This window comes from Convolutriloba macropyga, chromosome 8 (assembly GCF_964194025.1).
Source record: "Convolutriloba macropyga chromosome 8, txConMacr16.3, whole genome shotgun sequence".
Classification (NCBI taxonomy): domain Eukaryota; kingdom Metazoa; phylum Xenacoelomorpha; order Acoela; family Convolutidae; genus Convolutriloba; species Convolutriloba macropyga.
Genome location: NC_134475.1, coordinates 39,996,172 through 40,014,135, shown reverse-complemented (window position 1 = coordinate 40,014,135; position 17,964 = coordinate 39,996,172). Strand labels below are relative to the sequence as shown.

The 17,964-nt window shown below is 38.4% G+C and overlaps 3 protein-coding genes across 3 annotated transcripts in view; 2 read left to right on the top strand and 1 right to left on the bottom strand.

Annotated features, from left to right (window-relative positions):
* Window positions 1-10,277, bottom strand: part of LOC142344722 (nucleolar protein 10-like) — a 123,852-nt gene extending 113,575 nt beyond the window's left edge. The window contains exon 1 of the mRNA XM_075396600.1: window positions 10,159-10,277. Within this exon, the coding sequence (XP_075252715.1) occupies window positions 10,159-10,224 (66 nt within the window). The 5' untranslated portion in view covers window positions 10,225-10,277. The remainder of the gene's footprint in view (window positions 1-10,158) is intronic.
* Window positions 10,278-14,142: 3,865 nt separating this feature from the next.
* LOC142345056 (uncharacterized) lies at window positions 14,143-14,694 on the top strand. The gene has a single exon (XM_075397139.1). It carries the CDS (start codon window positions 14,143-14,145, stop codon window positions 14,692-14,694), a length of 552 nt encoding a protein of 183 aa, XP_075253254.1.
* Window positions 14,695-16,467: 1,773 nt separating this feature from the next.
* LOC142345055 (uncharacterized) lies at window positions 16,468-17,541 on the top strand. Its single transcript, XM_075397138.1, has one exon. The coding sequence runs from the start codon at window positions 16,468-16,470 to the stop codon at window positions 17,539-17,541; it is 1,074 nt and encodes a 357-aa protein (XP_075253253.1).
* Window positions 17,542-17,964: the final 423 nt, after the last annotated feature.

Genomic DNA, 17,964 nt, shown 5'->3' with positions numbered 1-17,964 from the left:
AAACTGATCGTCAGAATATTAATCCGTTCTTGAATCCAGAGACAATATATTGTAATCAAACCAAACTAGAAAGCAGAACCAACAATTTTGCGTTAAAGCCAATACATTAAAAAAAACTAGTTAGTTACCAAATAGAAAACATAGCCGGCAGATTGCCGGAAAATAGCCGCGATAGACGCTCGTGGCCTTCCAGGAATTGAAACACCTAAAGAAATAAGATAGACAGATCGACCACCAGTCCTTCAATAGACCACTAGACTTTTCGGGTTAGCTTCGGACTGTCAATTTTTGACACATACGTTCTATAAGGAAAACGCCCTTAAAGAGCTATTTCAAAATTGATATTCGAAATCAAAAACTCAAGACTAATAATCACAAATTAGGGCATATAAGATTGGCACAACTTAGATGCACACTATTAACTAGTAAATCTTCATTAAAAATTAAAGTTCCATAAGTGAGTTCAGAAGTCAATTTTTTTAGTGAGGTAAGTCACGCAATTGACCTAAAAGCAGAAACAACGTCACGAACACAAATTTTAACTGCAAAGCAATAGAAGTCACTGAAGTCAATTCCAAGAAGTCAATTCCAAGAAGTCAGGTCGTAAGAATCATCGATGGAGACGACGAATTAAAAAACATAGCAGGACAAGTCCTGACGTACAATTCAAAGAATTTTCATTGACTTAACAAACAACTAGACCTAGAACGGACAATGGGTGAATTGGGAAAACCTTTTCTAAAAAAAATCAGATGAAAAAAACAAAAGAAAGAAAATCAATGTCAAAATGCTGCTAGGGAGAACAAAAAACCACTAGTGAGATATGTAATTTTGATTCTAACAAAAAACTAGGTCCAGAATGAGCTGTGAATGGATTGGGAAAACCATTCAGAAAAAAAATCCGATCCAAAAAATCGAAAAAACAGTAAAAATCAGAGTGAAATTGCCGCATGTGAACAAAAAACCACTACCGAGAAACCGAACTTTTGTTCAAACACTGTTTTCTCACTCTACTTTAAAATAAGATTAAAAAAAAATTCACGCCGCAAAACCACTCGCTTTTTCGCTCCATTTCCTGTTTCAGCGTGACCAAAATCACCACTCCAATTTGACTTCAAAAATCATGAAAATGTGTGAACAGATCTTTTAAAAAAAGACAGCGCCCCAATACAATTCAAATTCTTTGAATTGTAAAAAACCACGATGTCCCCAATAATAGCCGCTATCGCTTCGCGGCTATTAAAAATAAAAAAAACTGGAAACAGTAAAATAGACGTCAATTTTTTCCCACGTGAACAAAAACTAACTATCATGAAACTCACTCGAAAGTCACGAAAACGTAGGAATCGATCGATCAAAAAACAGACCCCGGGAACCTACTCGAATTAAAACTGTACTTGAGCTGCAGGCAACTATCTACTTGAATTAAATGTTTCCTTCATTAAAATATTCGGGTCTTTCCCATTATAGCCCCCAGCTTAGTGGTCAGATAACCTATTCCCCCTGTAGACATGGTAACTATACCATAATTGGGTGGGGGCTAGAATTTCATAGGGTACTATAATGGGAAAGACCCAAATATTCAATTCTAAAACAAACGGAGTAAAAACCACAAAATTCACAAAGGGCAACTCTCAAACAGTTATTTTCAACTTACTGTGAGATACTATTTAGCTTAGTTAAATTCTCAAAATGAAGATACGAAAAACAGTAATATCGTTACATACCACGAAAAACCAGGAAACGCTAAAAACGAAAACCGTCAATTTGATTGGAAATTTCTATAAAAATCTCTGAAGTTGCAATAACCCAAAAATTATTCTCCTCCAAAGACCCCTATTCAAAGTTTGAGTTCAATAAGTTAGTCGGTTACAACCAACACGAAAATAAGGCACGCAACAATAATAACCTTTAGGGCAAAAATATGAAAATCAACTTAAAAAACACAAAAAACATTAATTTAATGTAATGGAAAACAGGCCCCTCAAGCATTCAATTGTCTCATCTTAGTGACATCAACAATATTACGCTTCTATGTAAGAAATTGAATAGCCACATTGTCCCTTAAAATCTCAGAAAAGCAGAAAAGTCGGCAGAAATCTTCAAAAACAGACAAGAGTGGGCCAAAATTGGCTAAATTTCATCCATTATTGGTGGCCTAAACAAATTAAAGTTAACACCAATCAATTCAACAGCCTACAAAAGCCACTACAACTAAAAACTGCAACCAAAAATTTTCCTCTAGAAACTTGAAAGAACACAAATCGCAAAACAAAGTAAAACGACGTATAATATTAGCTCGTATAATAAGATGCATATAAAACTAGCATATCCTTAAAACGGTTAAAATCCGTCCAAAACGATAACTTTTCATAGTGAATTATTGAGGGAGTTTTGTGAACATTCGGCCGAACTACGTTGCTTTCCTTCAAAATTTCCGTACTTTTGGTCACAATTTTCGTCAATTTTGCTGAACTATAATTGTTAACGAAGTTTTATTTATCGTCAAAAATGGGACCAAATATGCTTTTTTAGCCCACTTTCTTTAAAATTGTTAGAAGCAGACACCTAAAAACTGTGGCGATATTTTTCGTCAGCATATAAAGAGAGCTAGTTGTACTCCCTCCGCTTTTAAGAGTCTTCTGGAATTATAATTTTACCAGCTTTTGGCAAAATTAACCTCTGTAATTATAGAAAATGAATTATTTATTTTCGATATGCTGAAAATTTTCGTTTAAAAGTTGGTCAATGTAACAACCATTTGAATAAATAAGTGTTTTACAGACGCTAAGCAATATCAGCGCAGATCATGATCTCATCGTGGATCTTTACAAAGAAAAAAATTTTAGGGCTCGGCCTTTTTTCCAATTTATTTCCGCATTTATAGTTTTTCATGTTGATCACTGACAAGAATTCGAATCAGGGCTCAATTATTGACACATGCCCCAAAATATGAGTACTAAAAAAACATATTATGGTTTCAGAGTTACGCTCATGGTTTTCATGGCGTTGACCAAATGTTTTCGCAAAAGTTAATGGACTTCTTATGTTTCGCTTTCATTTGTTGTACTTTTTGTAGTCTAATAACCTAGTCTCCACAGTCAAAAATCTAAATGGCATTTTTAACAGGTAAAATTGAATCCAAACAATGCTTTCAATTGTTATCTAATTGTTGTGATAGGCTAATTGTTGTGATAAACTTAAATAGTCCGTTTTGCACTCGGGAGGCTCTTAACTGTGTTTCGGCTCGTGATTGTTGTTATTTACTGAGTGATAAGAGCCCGGACATGGTTTGGTTAGCCGGTACTACTGGGGATTTCAGATTCTGGCGGAAGAATTCGTATCGGGGACAAACATCTTGATTTGAATTTTTCTAGCTTTTGGCGTCAGGTTTCTCCGCATCTGCTTGATTTATTCATTTAGCTAAGTTATTCGACGAAATTATTACTCTGCACGTTCTTCTCTCGGTCAACATTTGGTGCGAAAGTTTTCCGCATTTATTCGACTGATTTATTTGTCTTATTATAGTTTTTTTATTTAGATAGGATTTAGACTATTCGTTTAATTAGGACTTATTTAGCGCTTACTGCAGTCTTCGGACTGTATTTATTTGTCCCAAAGAATGACGGCTTTATCCCCGCCGCCTCCCCAATTCGCCATGCACTGTGTGCATTGGTTTTTGTAAAGAAAACGATCGCGTTATCTGCATTCGATGTAAATCTAATTGTGTTCATGGATCGTGACTTGGAATTGCTCAGACAACAAATTGCATTGGAATGATATTTTGGTCTTGTCCGAGTTGTTTGCCAACTTTTAAATCAGAGTTATCAGCGCTTGATCGAATATCTGATCTAGAAGTTAAATTAGAGAGAGTAGACTGGCTCATTTCTGAAAATCAATCACTGAAGCTGGAGATAAATTCTCTGCAGAAACCGGATTACACGTATCTTAGAGCTGATTTCAGAAATTGGACTGACAGTACTGCTAGCGATCGTAAATCAAAGAAACGGAAGGCTGACGGCAAATAAAACGTGCATGCCGACAAGGAGTCTCAAAACAGAAAACCAAAGGTTTTCAAGACGGGCACAAATATTAATCATCAGACGACAGTCAGTGCAATTAAAGGACCACCGAAAAGACGGCATCTCTTCATTGTTCGTTTAAGCAACTCTGTCTTTACGGATGATAAATGAGATTATTGCAAGAACAAGGGAGTTGATCTACAGTGTATCCGTGAAATATCCAGGGAAGAATCTTGTCTGAAATCTTTCCACTGTGTATTTAAATTCGATCAATGATCAAGTTGAATCTCCCGATTTCTGGTTCAAAAATGTTTCATTTTTACAATCTTATTTAAATCAGAAAGCGAGGGATTGGCTGACCTCCTTTGATATATAACTATCTAAATTCAAATCTGTCAATAACCGTGTAAAAGTATGTTTACATAATGCAAGATCGGTTCGCAACAAGACCTCGCAAATAAGAAATCTTATTGAAGCTAATGATTTTAACCTCATAATTTTAACAGAAACGTGGATCAAAGATGACGTAAATGATGAGTTTTATCTGCAGCAGTGTTGCCCAAGTCGCTATTATTACTTAGGTGCAAATAGAAAAAAAAGAGTGGCGGAGGATTAGCGGTGTTCTATGATGTAACTTTACGTGTCGATAATTTTTCAAACAAGTGCTTTACGAACGAGGAGGTGGCTTTCCTTGAACTTACGCTGGGCCAGTCGGCGCATCTTTTGGTTTGCATATACCGTCGACCAAATACTAAGATACGTGTCTTTATAAGTCAGTTAACGCCGTTTTTGAGAAAGCGCTGTTGTTCAAAAAATACTTATTGTAGGCGATATCAATATTTCTATGCTGCCATCAAACGATGCGTCAAGAAATTGAATCTATTTTGGATGAACTTGGTTTGCAAAAGCAAGTTACTGTGCCTACTCACAAAGGTGGTGGAATTTTAGACCAGGTCATCACATACGAGGAGGTTGAAGTATCAGAACCCCTTGTAAATTTCGTTACAAGCTCTGATCAGGGAGTTCTGCACTTTGATCTTCAGCAGAAGCACAAAAAATTAGCTGTAAAGAAGGCCTCGAGCAGAAAATGGCGAAATTTGTACGTGGCAGCGTTTGCAGAAAATATCAAACGTGACCTTTCATTAACGATGAGCTAAGAACGATAAAAAGATTGAGAAGAAAGTCCGAGAAAGCTTACCGAAAGAATGGAAATTCCCAAGCCAAAAGCCGGTTTCTTAATTCAGTTTTGGAGTATTTTGAGCTGTTTACCAAAACGAAAAGTGAATACCTTGAGAAATGTGTCGCTAGTGTAAATAGGCGTGTTAAGCATTCTATGCTGCAACTCATGGGAGAAAATAATGTCCTACCGCAGTCACTAGGGGAGCCGGAATGTCTAGCAAAGAAGTTTATTGCTTTCTTTGTAAAGAAAAGAAGCCGTATTAGTTTCACTACCTCTAACGAATGGTCCAGAATTGAATGATTCACATACAACTACCCTGGACAACTTTCATGTTTTCACACAGCGATTTGCAATTGTTTCTGCCAAAAATTTCAAACAGTACGGCACCGAGTGATGTAATACCAACGGGGTTATGTAAAATTGTTTTGACAAATTGTCCGGACTGCTTCATTGCGTTAATCAATTCAACTCTCCAGACAGGATACTTTCCAAATCAATTCAAACAAGGAGTCGTGACGCCGCTCATAAAGATATCTAACCTTGATCCTGAGTTGTTATCGAGTTATCACACTGCGACAAATCTAAGATTACTGTCAGAAGTTATTGAAAGAGCTGTTTTTGAGCAAATTAATTGTTATCTGGAATCCAATAATCACATGAGCAAGTATCAGAGTGCTTTTCGTTGCTCGCGTTCAACGAAACGGCATTGCTGAGTCTCTTTAATGATCTTCTTTCCTATCTAGACGAATCGCGCTCCGTGATGTTTATTGGGTTAGACTTGTCCGCAGCGTTTGCTATTATTGATCATCAGTTTTTATTTCAGATAACGAAAAGGATTGGTTTGCAATCGGTGGTGTTACTGTTTGTTAAAAAATATCTTTCGTTCGCAACAAGTTATCAAAAATGGATATCTTTCTGGTGATGTTAAAGTTAATACGGGTGTGCCAGAAGGGTCGGTTCTGGGACCTTTACTTTTTTCCTTTTACATGCTGCCTTTAGAAGATAAGCTGAAAGAACTGGGAATAAAATACCATTTCTACGCAGATGATACCGTTCTTTATTTTGTATTCGGTTCGACCCTCAGTCAATGAATGTTTTATGATATTCTGACCCCGATTCAACGTTGGTTCAGCACTGCAAAATGGAAATTGAATGCGGATAAGAGTGAGTATATTATTATTCGGTAATGTAATATTGCCCATTATGGTTTTTTACGTCTGCGAAAGATTGTGACTACACTGAACAGGTAAAAGTTCTAAGTTGTTATATTGATTGTCTACTTACTCTGCAACGACAGGTGAATTCGTTTGTTCGAATTAATTTTACTATCTCCGTAAAGTGTGGCCAATTCGCGATCAAGTTAAAGCATCAGTCTTAATTGAGTTAATTAGGGTTTTAGTGTTATCACGTGTTGACTACTGTAATTCGCTTTATCATGGTCTGTCAAACTTTTTGTTAGCTCTTAGCAAAACTACAGCGAATAATGAACTCTGCCGCGCGTTGGATCTTTCGATTGTCACCTTCAACACCAACTTCGTCGAACCTGAAGCAGCTACACTGGTTGCCAATTAAACAGCGCATTATGTTCAAAACCATATTGTAAGCGCATCGCTTCATATACCAGCCTGGCAAATTCCCACTATACTCATCGGAACTAATGAAACGAAACCAAATGGTTACGAGGTCTCAACATTTTTACAATTTACTAGTTCCCAAATTTCGCTCCAACTTTGGAAGACGTTCGTTCTCGCATGCTGTCGCTGTTGAGTTGAATAAACTCTCATTTGATTAGAAACTGATAACACGAAATTTTATTCTGGCAAAAACTCAAGACTTATCTGTTTTAATTTTCCTGCACTGTTGAGATTTTGAATGGTTTTTAAACCAATATTAAAAATAGTAATAATAAAAAAAATAATAATGATAATAATAATGATGATATTAATTATAACAATAATAATAATAATCTAATGTCTTATGACTTTTAATATATTTGTACAAAACAAATGTCAGTGAATTCTTGAACTTTGCCAAAATTTTATCTCTTTTTCTCTCAATTCATGGCAAAAGACAAGCCAAAAAACCCATTTCCTACGAGTTATCAATTAATGTTGTAACTGTTTATAATTAAAAAATAGTTTCTTGATTTGATACTACGAGTTTTTAATTCTTTTTTGAGCATAATAGCTCATTTTTTAGGTTCATTTTGTTTCTTTGTGGAATTATCACGTCATTGACAAGTCGAATTGCATGTTTGCACAAAAGGAATGCAAAGTTGGAAAAATGTAGAGCGTTGAAAAGGGCGCAACTGAAAGTTAATTTCTTGTTGAAAGTTTACGCTTTTATGGGCTGAGACACAGGTCTTGACACGCAAAATTTTGTAGATTTCTTTGTTTCTGCCAGTTCGTCCTTAATTTTCTTGTTTTACTACATATGCCAGAGACTGATAGGTTTAAGTTGCTTGCATCAGTTCATAGCTAATTGTTTTGGACACTTTCAAGTGAACTTTCTTAAAAAAAAGTAAAACATTTTTTTAACAGTCTCCGTTTTGCTCTCAATTTTTTCATCATGTAACTTAACCTTATTAATAAGAAAATTTAACTACTTTTGTTGCTTGAAACAAAAATTTATGTGGTGGTTATATGTAACGAATGATGCTTGGACCATTTGATTTCATAAATTTTCGATACTGTCAAATTTTCGGGTTGTTTTTTGTCATTTCAACGTAGCCCTTTTATAGGGAGGAACCGTTGATGTTCAGGTGGGAAGCAAATGTTGATTTACAGTTCTTGTAGATTATATTTTTTGACGCCTTAAACACTGGTGTCGTAAAATTGTTGGTTAAGTTTAAGCGTCTGCCTGTATTTGTGGTTATTTTGCACTCTTGTGGCTAGTCTTGTTATAAACAGGTACCAATTGGCTTCCTGAGATGTTGCATATTAACGCATCTCTTTTAGTTGAATCTTATCTCTTATTAGCTATTAAAATATTTTCAAAAGCATGTTTACATTTTTCAGCTTTGCAATATTCTTATATCACTTTTCTGTCGATTTGAAGCTTATTCTCTGTAAAGAAAGGTCAAAACCTGTTTCCAGTGAGCTATATTTTAATCTTTACAAGTGTTTTAATTTCAACCAATTCTTTCACGGCTTCGTTACTATGAGATTTCATAATTTGTTTGATTTTTATATTATTGTACATTTTCTAGTATTTTTTTCTTTTTTAATTATAATATTAATGGTAGGTCCTATTGGCTTTGACAAATTGCGCAATTGAACAGTTATAATGTGCTTAGTGACCAAGTTATGGTTTTAGCGGCTTCACTGCCAAATTCAATTGAGCCTTTTGTTTTTGCCGGTATTTGCACTTCTCTTTGTAGTTGTATGGCATACACTGGATAATTGCTTCCTATCGAGATAAAAATGAACATTTTAAAGATTTCGGTTAATATGTAACGATTTTAATCACTTTGGACTTAATAGTACATTTTTTTGAACTTCGCCCGTTTTTGCTCTTATTGTCGACCTGTTACATAGTAGCATTGAGGACAGGTCCCGCAACTTTCCAAATGAAGAACAGGCTACTCTGATTTTATAGGTTTTAACTGATGCAAGTTTGACTTTGTTTTTACTATTTTTTAAATATAGACATCGATTTTTTGTCGTAATTAATGTTTATTTTTGTCTTTTCTAGTGGTCGTATTAACAACAACTTTCATCAGCCCCCTGATGTGGCATTATCTTATTCCATTAGTGGTTTGTTGAACATTATGTATGCTTTTGAACGCTTTATATCTCTTCCTCATTTGTACCTAATTCGGTCAATAATGTGGATGAGCGGGGTCGGAACATTATGTGCGCACGCACATTACCGAGCCTCCTTGTTAATTATAGACGCAAGGAACAATTTGAGTTGATAAATTTGAGAAAAACTGCTTTGCCCATGTAGCACACAAAAACTATCGCGAAAAAATGAGCGCCTAAATAAGAGCTATTGAAAGGCTAACGGCGACAATTAAAAGATGAATGCTTTCAAATAATCGAAAAACCCAAACTCATTTGTTTTCCCATAAATTTCCTTGAAGTTATGAGGTTAGAAACCGTCACCTAATAATTGAATTGCCGATGAATTGCCTTTGAAAACCACTTGAAGAAACAAATAAAAGTCTAACAATAAAAACAGGACTCATTAGCCACGCGTACAACTCCTGCGTAGTCCAAAAAAATTGTTCAAACAACCTTTTGCCAACTCACTTTAGCAGTTGGAAAAGTCGCGCTTTGAAACTAGGTTTATAGATGCTCGCGCGGCACACACACACACAAATACACAAACACACACACACACACACATGAATACCAAAGCTAATAAATTGTGCAAAACAAAATCAATAAAATTGAAACTTTGTTTTCTTCCAAAGTAAGCAAAAACCTAGTTTATTTCCAAAGTTTTTAGCTTTTTTCAAGAGCTTTTCATCGATACTGTTTTTTCTCTAAGCAAAAGATCGATCGGTCACAGACAGGGAAACAAAAATAAGTTCCCGTTAGCATAAAAATCCCGAAACTCGGGTTTGAAAAAAAATTAAAGGGGCAAGTCATCGGTGCTCGACTTTTCAACTCTTACTTATAAGACAACAAAAATTTACTTAATGTGAATTGTAATGAAGCGAAAGATTTTTTATTTCAGGTAGTATCTCTTGTTTGTGTGACGCAAAGATCGCATACTGCAAATAGTGGAAATTTTGAGCTCTGTCCGATATAGATAACGAATTCATTGAACTAAAATCTTTTACGTTACACCGCAACTGCAAAACATGAACAGAACAAAGTAAAATTTCAATTTTGGTCGCCAACCACAGCCGTTTACCTGGTGTCAAGCTGGTTGCCTCAGGTGAAGGTGCTTTTATGGAAGTTTAGAGGGAGGGGGAAAACTATTCGGATGGTTGTTCTCACAACTTACTTCCGGTACAGATTTTCCAGCGGTGAGATTGTATACTTTCACATCATTTGCCACGGAGACCTGCATTTCACAGCCACGTTACCATAGGTTAAACCATTGTCAATATTCCATCTGAAACTGAAATACTGCTGCATAGTGGTCAAATTTGTTCTCAAAAACGAAGACCAACTAGAATGGATATAATATGCTCCATAGGCGCGAGCGATGTAAGTTAAAATTTCCGCATTTTTTTTACATCTCAGATCAAATTGAATATTGATTACTTAATTAAAGTAAGCATTCTAAGGCAATCAACCGTCTTAAATATCTTGTCAACCACACGTATGGGTCAAGAAAAGAGCACATGATTGACAAGATGATCAAATTTTTTCACGCTATCCATTAATTCGATATCCATTTGCAGAGCCGACTACATGACGTCAGAAACTTTCCTAAGCGAAACCCAATACTTCAACTGTCTTTTCGATTGTTCTCTAACGATTATTGAAGAAATTTTTTTAGTCTCATGTAGTCTCTTTTTCCACAAACCTTTTGCTTGACCATTTTGACTTTTATTCCAGGACAATTTTTGATCGTTTGAGCAATTTCAATTGACTTTCCGTCTTCCAAGCTTTCCGTCTTCCAGGCTCTTAACTCCCGAGTGCATTAAAGGTCTGTGCAGCTCTCTTAAATTAGGAAGCTCTAAGTCGACGGTTTGCTTAAGCTGCTGAGTAATCAGAAGATCACAGTGTGAAGAGCAACTTTGAATTGACATACATTTCCGAGGTCGGTTATGTTTCCAACAAGAAAGTACGACAATTTGTAAGCTTTCTCCAAAAAGTACAACTCATTTTCAAAATATCATTTGACTGTCGTCGATGGGACGTTATCATTTGAGCCTTAAAATTTCGTCCAGGTGTTTCTACAGTTTTGGCAATTGAAGCAGACTTGCCAAGTGCAGCTATTCAGTTCATTGAACCTTTTGTCGACATATTTCCACATTAACTTCCAGATTCGATTTTTGAGTCCTTCGGTCTTATTGCAATATCACTTCTGATCGCTATTCTGCAGTTTTTGGAGATAAACTCTCCTCTCATTTTCTCAGTTCTCGTTTTCCCCAGATTGAAAAGTCCGGTCCTTCGTCCTCGCATTTCATGGTGTTCAAGGTCAAAAGAACTTTCAAGGTCTCAACAAAATTGCAACCAGGAATTACCACGTGCCCTAACAAAGTCACAAGAATTGTAACTTTCAAAACGACAAGTTTGTTTCCGTTTGGATTCAAAAAGCTATACATAAGCGAAAGAAGCGTTGAAGCAGAGCTTCATTAGTAATCGAATATATTGAAATGAACTTGTATTCATTTCTGGTCCGCCGAACAAAATCATAGGATATACCTTAGAATTAGAGTGAGCAAACGCACGCAGGTTAGGAACAGCTCACATTAGACATTAGATTCTCTATCGTGGGAGGTACATATGACTAAGATAGGCTAAGTTGGGGTATCAAAAATAAGCTAATCATCAAAGACAAAAGCGGACAACCATTAGATAACCATCCCCCCTCAGTTCATTTAAGTTAATTAACTTAAATTTACTGACAGGTTGATTAACCTGGGTCCCAGAACAAGAGTTATCTAGTGGGGGAACAAATATATGCCAAGTGTTTTTTGAGTCATTTTTGTGAAAACCAAGGAGGGCAAAACCATCACACTAGGTAGCATTAATCGGCCCCTCTGCGGTTCTTAGACTAAGTGTAACGTTTTTTGTGTGTTTTTCGGTTGTCTTATTGGTCGGGGGGACAGATAGTGGGGATCTTTTTGGGTTTTTCTTTGTTTACATCTAGCAACAATCATCCGCATCAAATACACCCAAACCAAAGACCGACACAGCAAAAACAAAGACACAGCAAAGACCAACACAGCAAAGACGAAGACACAGCAAAGACTAACAGAGCAAAGGCAACGACACAGCAAAGAAAAAGCAACCAATTAGTCACCAAAGCCACAGACAAAAGACCAAGCACCGAACAAAAGTCTTCAACAATGACAGAAACCCTCGAAAGTCAAGAACAGCCGACCGCACCGTTGCAACCAGATTAAACAACGAAGCCAAAACAATTACAGATAGACCTGGAGAAAATGTCAGTGAAGAGGAGCTCATACCACTGGAACAAATCTCGACATTGTTGACAAAAAACAGTTGTACCTGTCAACCATGAATCAGAAAGTTCAAAACAAGATCGATGACACCGACAGACTCGACGAAGAATCGGAAGATTACGACGACAAGATAGGACAACATGTTGACCTAATCAACCGCTTTGTCATGTACAAAAGAACCCCAGCCAGATCTTCAACACCACGGTTCGCAAACTGGACCACCGTTCATCACCAACGTGAACCTGCCGAAGCTGGAATTGTCAACTTTTTGTGGAGACTACAAGGATTGGACGTCTTTCTTCGACCAGTTCAATGGAGCAGTGACAAGCAACAGCCAGATAACAGACAGGCAAAAATTGCAGTATCTAAAAACATCAGTGAAAGGAGATGCCGCAAAGCTTTTGACCTCTCTCCAAATCACAGACGCAAACTTCAGTACAGCATGCGACATCCTGAGGAACAGATACAACAAACGTCTGATTCTACGAGCCCATGTTCATGCAATAGTTTCACAGAAGCCGGTAACAAATGAAAACCCAAAGGCACTTCGAGATCTCATGGAGACAATAGAAGAACACAGATTAGCGCTCAGCAACCTTGGACAGCCCGTGGACGATCAGTACATCTCAAGATTCCATTCACATATAGCCACATCAGCGACTACAACGTGTGAATGTTGCGACGAAAACCACAAAATTTATCAAAGCCAAAGTTTCAAAGCACTTTCAGTACAGGACCGAGCTCAGTTGATCAAGACAAAAGGACTTTGCTTCAACTGCCTACGCCCTGGACATCGAAGTGAACAATGCAATGGTTCAACTTGTAAGAAATGCAAACGAAAGCACAACAGTCTTTTGCATTTGGAAGTCATTAACAACTCGAGGACAGCCTCAACAGCGCCAACGGTTACAACTAGCAGCACGTCACCACAAGAAGCAAGCAATCAAGCAGCAAAAACAGTCAACAAAAACAAAGAAAAATTTACAGCCGCAGCACAGTCGCAGAATGAAGAAGTATTTCTTCCCACCGCAATCGGTTCAGTTGACAACAACGGAAAAACAACTGATATTAGAGCAATTTTAGACTCAGGATCCCAAAGCAACCTCATCACGGAAGATGCAGTACAACGCCTTGGATTGAAAAAAGAAAAAGCCGACGGCCGAGTTTTTGGACTCGGAGTTCAAGAAGTCAACAACAGCAAAGGATCAGTAAATTCGATTCTGAAGGCTCGTGATCGGACGTGAGAGCCAACTTGATAAGAGTACTCAACTTCAGTCTTTTTTCATTTGTTCAGAACCAGACAATTTACAGCGATTCTGGGAAATTGAAGAATTTCCGACAACACAGTGGACATCAGAAGAACAGAAATGCGAAGATCACTTCAAAAGTACCACCCGACGCAACTCAGAGGGAAGATTTGTTGTGAAACTCCCTTTCAAAGAAGACTCCAAACCCCTAGGTGACTCGTACCATCAAGCGAAAAGAAGACTACGGAGCCTCAGCTTCCGACTGGAGAAGCAACCTGATGTATACAACAGATATAGTCAGTTCATTCAGGACTATATCAAGGACGCACGCCAGCAGCACAAATAAACTCAGAGTCGCATTTGATGCTTCAGCTAAGTCAGCCAGTGGAGTATCTTTAAACGACCATCTCTTGGTTGGACCTCAACTTCAAAAGGATCTGTTTGGAATTCTGATTCGTTTTCGGTTCCATCAAGTAGCACTATCTGCCGACATTGCCAAGATGTACCGACAAGTTCAGCTTGACGACGAAGACAAGGATCTTCACAGGGTTTTGTGGAAAAATCCAAATGGCAAATGACACAGAGGTGAAAACATACAGAATGGCAAGAATGGCCTATGGAATAGCATCATCTTCCTATCACTCAATTAGACCTCTCAAAGCCTTAGCCGACAGTTGCACCAACAGCAACCTCCGCCTTGCAATAAATAACGACATGTATGTGGACGGTTTGCTAACAGGAGCCTCAGATGTTGAGCAAGCGACTCAATTACAGGACGAAATCATCGCAACACTGAAAGCAGCTTGTTTTGATATACGAAAATGGACATCAAGTGTTTCGTCACTTGTTGAGCGATTGCCTTCCGCTTTTCGCGAAACTTCAGACGAAATGATAATCAACAGCAACGACTACACAGTCAAAACCCTTGGAATAAAGTGGAGCCCTGTTCCAGATCATTTCACCTTCACAGTTTACCTGGACAAGGATTTTCCCTTTAAAAAGAGGAAAATATTATCGGAAGTCACAAAGTTGTTTGACCCACTCGGATGGTTGTCACCAACAACAATTCAGTTGAAATCCTTCTTGCAAATACTTTGGAAGGACAGGTTGACCTGGGACGAAACCCTATCGTTAACCATCCTAGAACAATAGGGAAGATTTCGACATCAGCTCAAAGAACTGGAGAAGATCAAACTTCAACGACGAGTTTTTGCAGCACCTTTTTCGTCATCTTTGGAGCTTCATGTGTTTTGTGACGCCTCAACCACAGCCTATGCCGCAGTTGTCTACGTGCGAGAGCAAATGGACGACCGAGTGCACACACAAATGCTGACAGCCAAAACACGCGTTGCCCCAATCAAAACTTCAGTGAAAGAAGCCGTCAATGACAGCCGTTTTCCCGACCCCAAAGTCTTTGCTTGGACCGATTCACAAGTGACCCTCGCCTGGATTAAAGGCATCCCCAGGAAATGGAAAACTTTCGTTGCTAACCGAGTTGCCAAGATTCAGAGCATCATTCCTTCAGAAAATTGGAAGTTTGTACCAACAGGAGACAATCCAGCTGATTGCGCATCACGAGGAATTTCAGCCGACAAACTTCTTAATCACCAACTTTGGTGGAAAGGACCCAATTGGTTGCGTCAAGACGAGCAGTTTTGGACTTCATTGGATGTTACACCTCTCTGTAACGCCTCAACTGACGCTTTAGTCTTCAATGTATCGACTTGTAAGAGTGTTCGCTTACGTCAAACTATTCACTCAACGACTACAAGCAAGAATAAAGAGAAGGTCAAGCAACAATCACAGTCAGTCGCTACCTGCAATTGATCATTCAAATACGTATCAAAAACCAAAACCAAAAGCATTTTCCAACAAAGAGCCGCACGGGAATCTTCAACTAAAGTCTTCTGACAACGGCCAAGATCATCAGCATCTACAACACACGATGAAACCTCGAGACCAATCCTTAAACAATTTCACAGAAAAATTGTTCTTAACCAACCAGCAGGAAAACCCATGCGAAGATTCGGGTTTCTCCAGCAACAATCAAGACGCACCTCATCTGCAGAATATCTGCTATCAAAACGATTCCCAACAACCACAGCCCCTTCTTCAGAGCAGCCATAAAGACCAATCCCTACAGCCAAACATTCATCACCGCAGTCAAAAAGCAGAAGATTTGTGCCCGCAGCCCCCTCCTGTCGAGCACACAGAGTCAAAGGAAGAGCAATCTACGCAATGTTTGGATAGACTTCAGCAAACAACCACTGAAATCCAGTCAACCCCGACAGACTTGGTTCCACCATCCAGCAATTTCCTTTCAACACTAGACGATCATCATGAATTGTGCAGCTTTCTTATCACAATTGAACAGCATCTGCACTTCAATAAACAACCTTATCTTAATGAAAGGCAACAAAAACAATACGAATCAATGGAAGACAAATCACAGAACGAATCTGTTTATGAGCTACAGACGGATTTATCAGCAAGTCTTTCATCGCCGCCAACAAGCCTTATATCGACAGTTAAGAACAAGAAGCAGAACGTCACAGCAAAAAAGACAAATTGGTGTTTGTCATCAACTTTCCTCATCAAATCTCCACTCAGCGAGAATAGCCCTTTACAGCACCATGCAACAGCTCTTTCTGCCGGAATTCAGGTATATAAAAGGATCAACAACACCAGAAGACAACTTCAAACCTAACAGTTGAATCATCCAGCAAGCGTATCAAGAAAAACAGTAATCTACTCAGCCTCTCCCCATTCTTCGAAGAAGACAACGTCATCCGCGTTGGTGGTCGTCTTGCAAATTCCCCGTAAAGCGTAGACAAAAATTTATCCATAATAATTCCAAAAACATCTCCACTAGCCGAGTTACTCATCCGAGAAAATCATTTGAGAAACCTTCACAGTGGACCCCAGATGACCCTTTTTGCCCTCCGACAAACAGTTTGGATTCCTGGAGGAATTGCCAGTGTTAAGAAAATCAATCACAACTGCAAGCCCTGCATACGATTTGACGCCCGCATACGCCAGCCATTAATGGGAGATCTGCCAGCAGAACGAATAGTTGAATCTTTTGCCTTCCAATTCACTGGGATGGACTATTGCGGACCAAGATTCTTCACAGAAACTGCAAAAATCATACGCAGCTATATTCATTCGTTTCACCACAAAGGCGATACACTTAGAGCCTGTGGAAAATCTAACCAAAGAAGATTGCCGCGATACCCTCAGAGATTCACCGGAAGACGCGGTACTCCGCAAGCAATTTACAGTGACAATTCGACAACGTTAATTGGAGCCCGAGGAGAACTCGAATTCAGACGACTTCGTCGAGATGAAGAGTTCAAGGATCTCATTAACAATTTTGCGAGCCAAAACCACATCGATTGGTTTACAATACCACCCAGGACGCCACATTTTGGTGGACTGTGGGAAGCAGCTGTTAAGTCTATGAAGCGCCATCTTTACAGAACGGTTGGATCGACTAAGTTATCAACCAGTGCTTTCACAACTCTCCTGACACAAATTGAGGCTATCCTCAATTCTCGTCCTCTAACAGCAACATCAACCGGCATCAATGATCCCCTAGCTTTAACCCCTGGACATTTCATCATCGGAAGACCCATCACAGCTATACCCGAGCCATCTTCACCAGAGAACAACACCTTGTCGCGACATTGGAGGAGCATAGACAAAATGATTCGTCAGTTCTGGAAGAAATGGAGTGTCGAATACTTATCTTCATTGCAGCAGCGGAACAAATGGAGGACAGAAAACGTACAACCAGCAGTGGACGATATTGTGATCATCAAAGAAGACAATACTCCCCCAATGTGTTGGCCGCTTGCTCGTATAATACAGACATTCGACGCTAATGACAACAATGTTCGTTTTGTTCAAGTGAAAACACAAACTGGAGTTTACATCAGACCAGTCAGTCGCCTCATACCCCTTCATCGAGAAGAACCAGAAGATCGTGGAGCAGAATGAAGGATTAAACTTTGAGAAACACCCGAAGATTCTCAATTGGTTTGATCACACCTTCGACAATATGTACCGAATCAGTTTTGTATGAAATTGATAACATTTCAGACGATTTTCACAAAAACCAAGTTGTCAGTTTCAACCAAATCATCTTCTTTGTACCCTCAACTGTAATCGCAAGATAATAACAAAGGAAGCCCATAGATGTCACAATTGAACGAGTTCAAGCAGGCCGGGAAATGTTCAAGGTCAAAAGAACTTTCAAGGTCTCAACAAAATAGTAACCAAGAATTAGCACGTGCCCTAACAAAGTCACAAGAATTGTTACTTTCAAAACAACAAGTTTGTTTCCGTTTGGATTCAAAAAGCTATACATAAGCGAAAAAAGCGTTGAAGCAGTGCTTCATTAGTAATCGAAAATATTGAAAT

Bases quoted from the DNA above. Each gene is read 5' to 3' on its own strand.
- LOC142345055 (XM_075397138.1), top strand. From the start codon at position 16,468: ATGACCCTTTTTGCCCTCCGACAAACAGTTTGGATTCCTGGAGGAATT.
- LOC142345056 (XM_075397139.1), top strand. From the start codon at position 14,143: ATGGCAAGAATGGCCTATGGAATAGCATCATCTTCCTATCACTCAATT.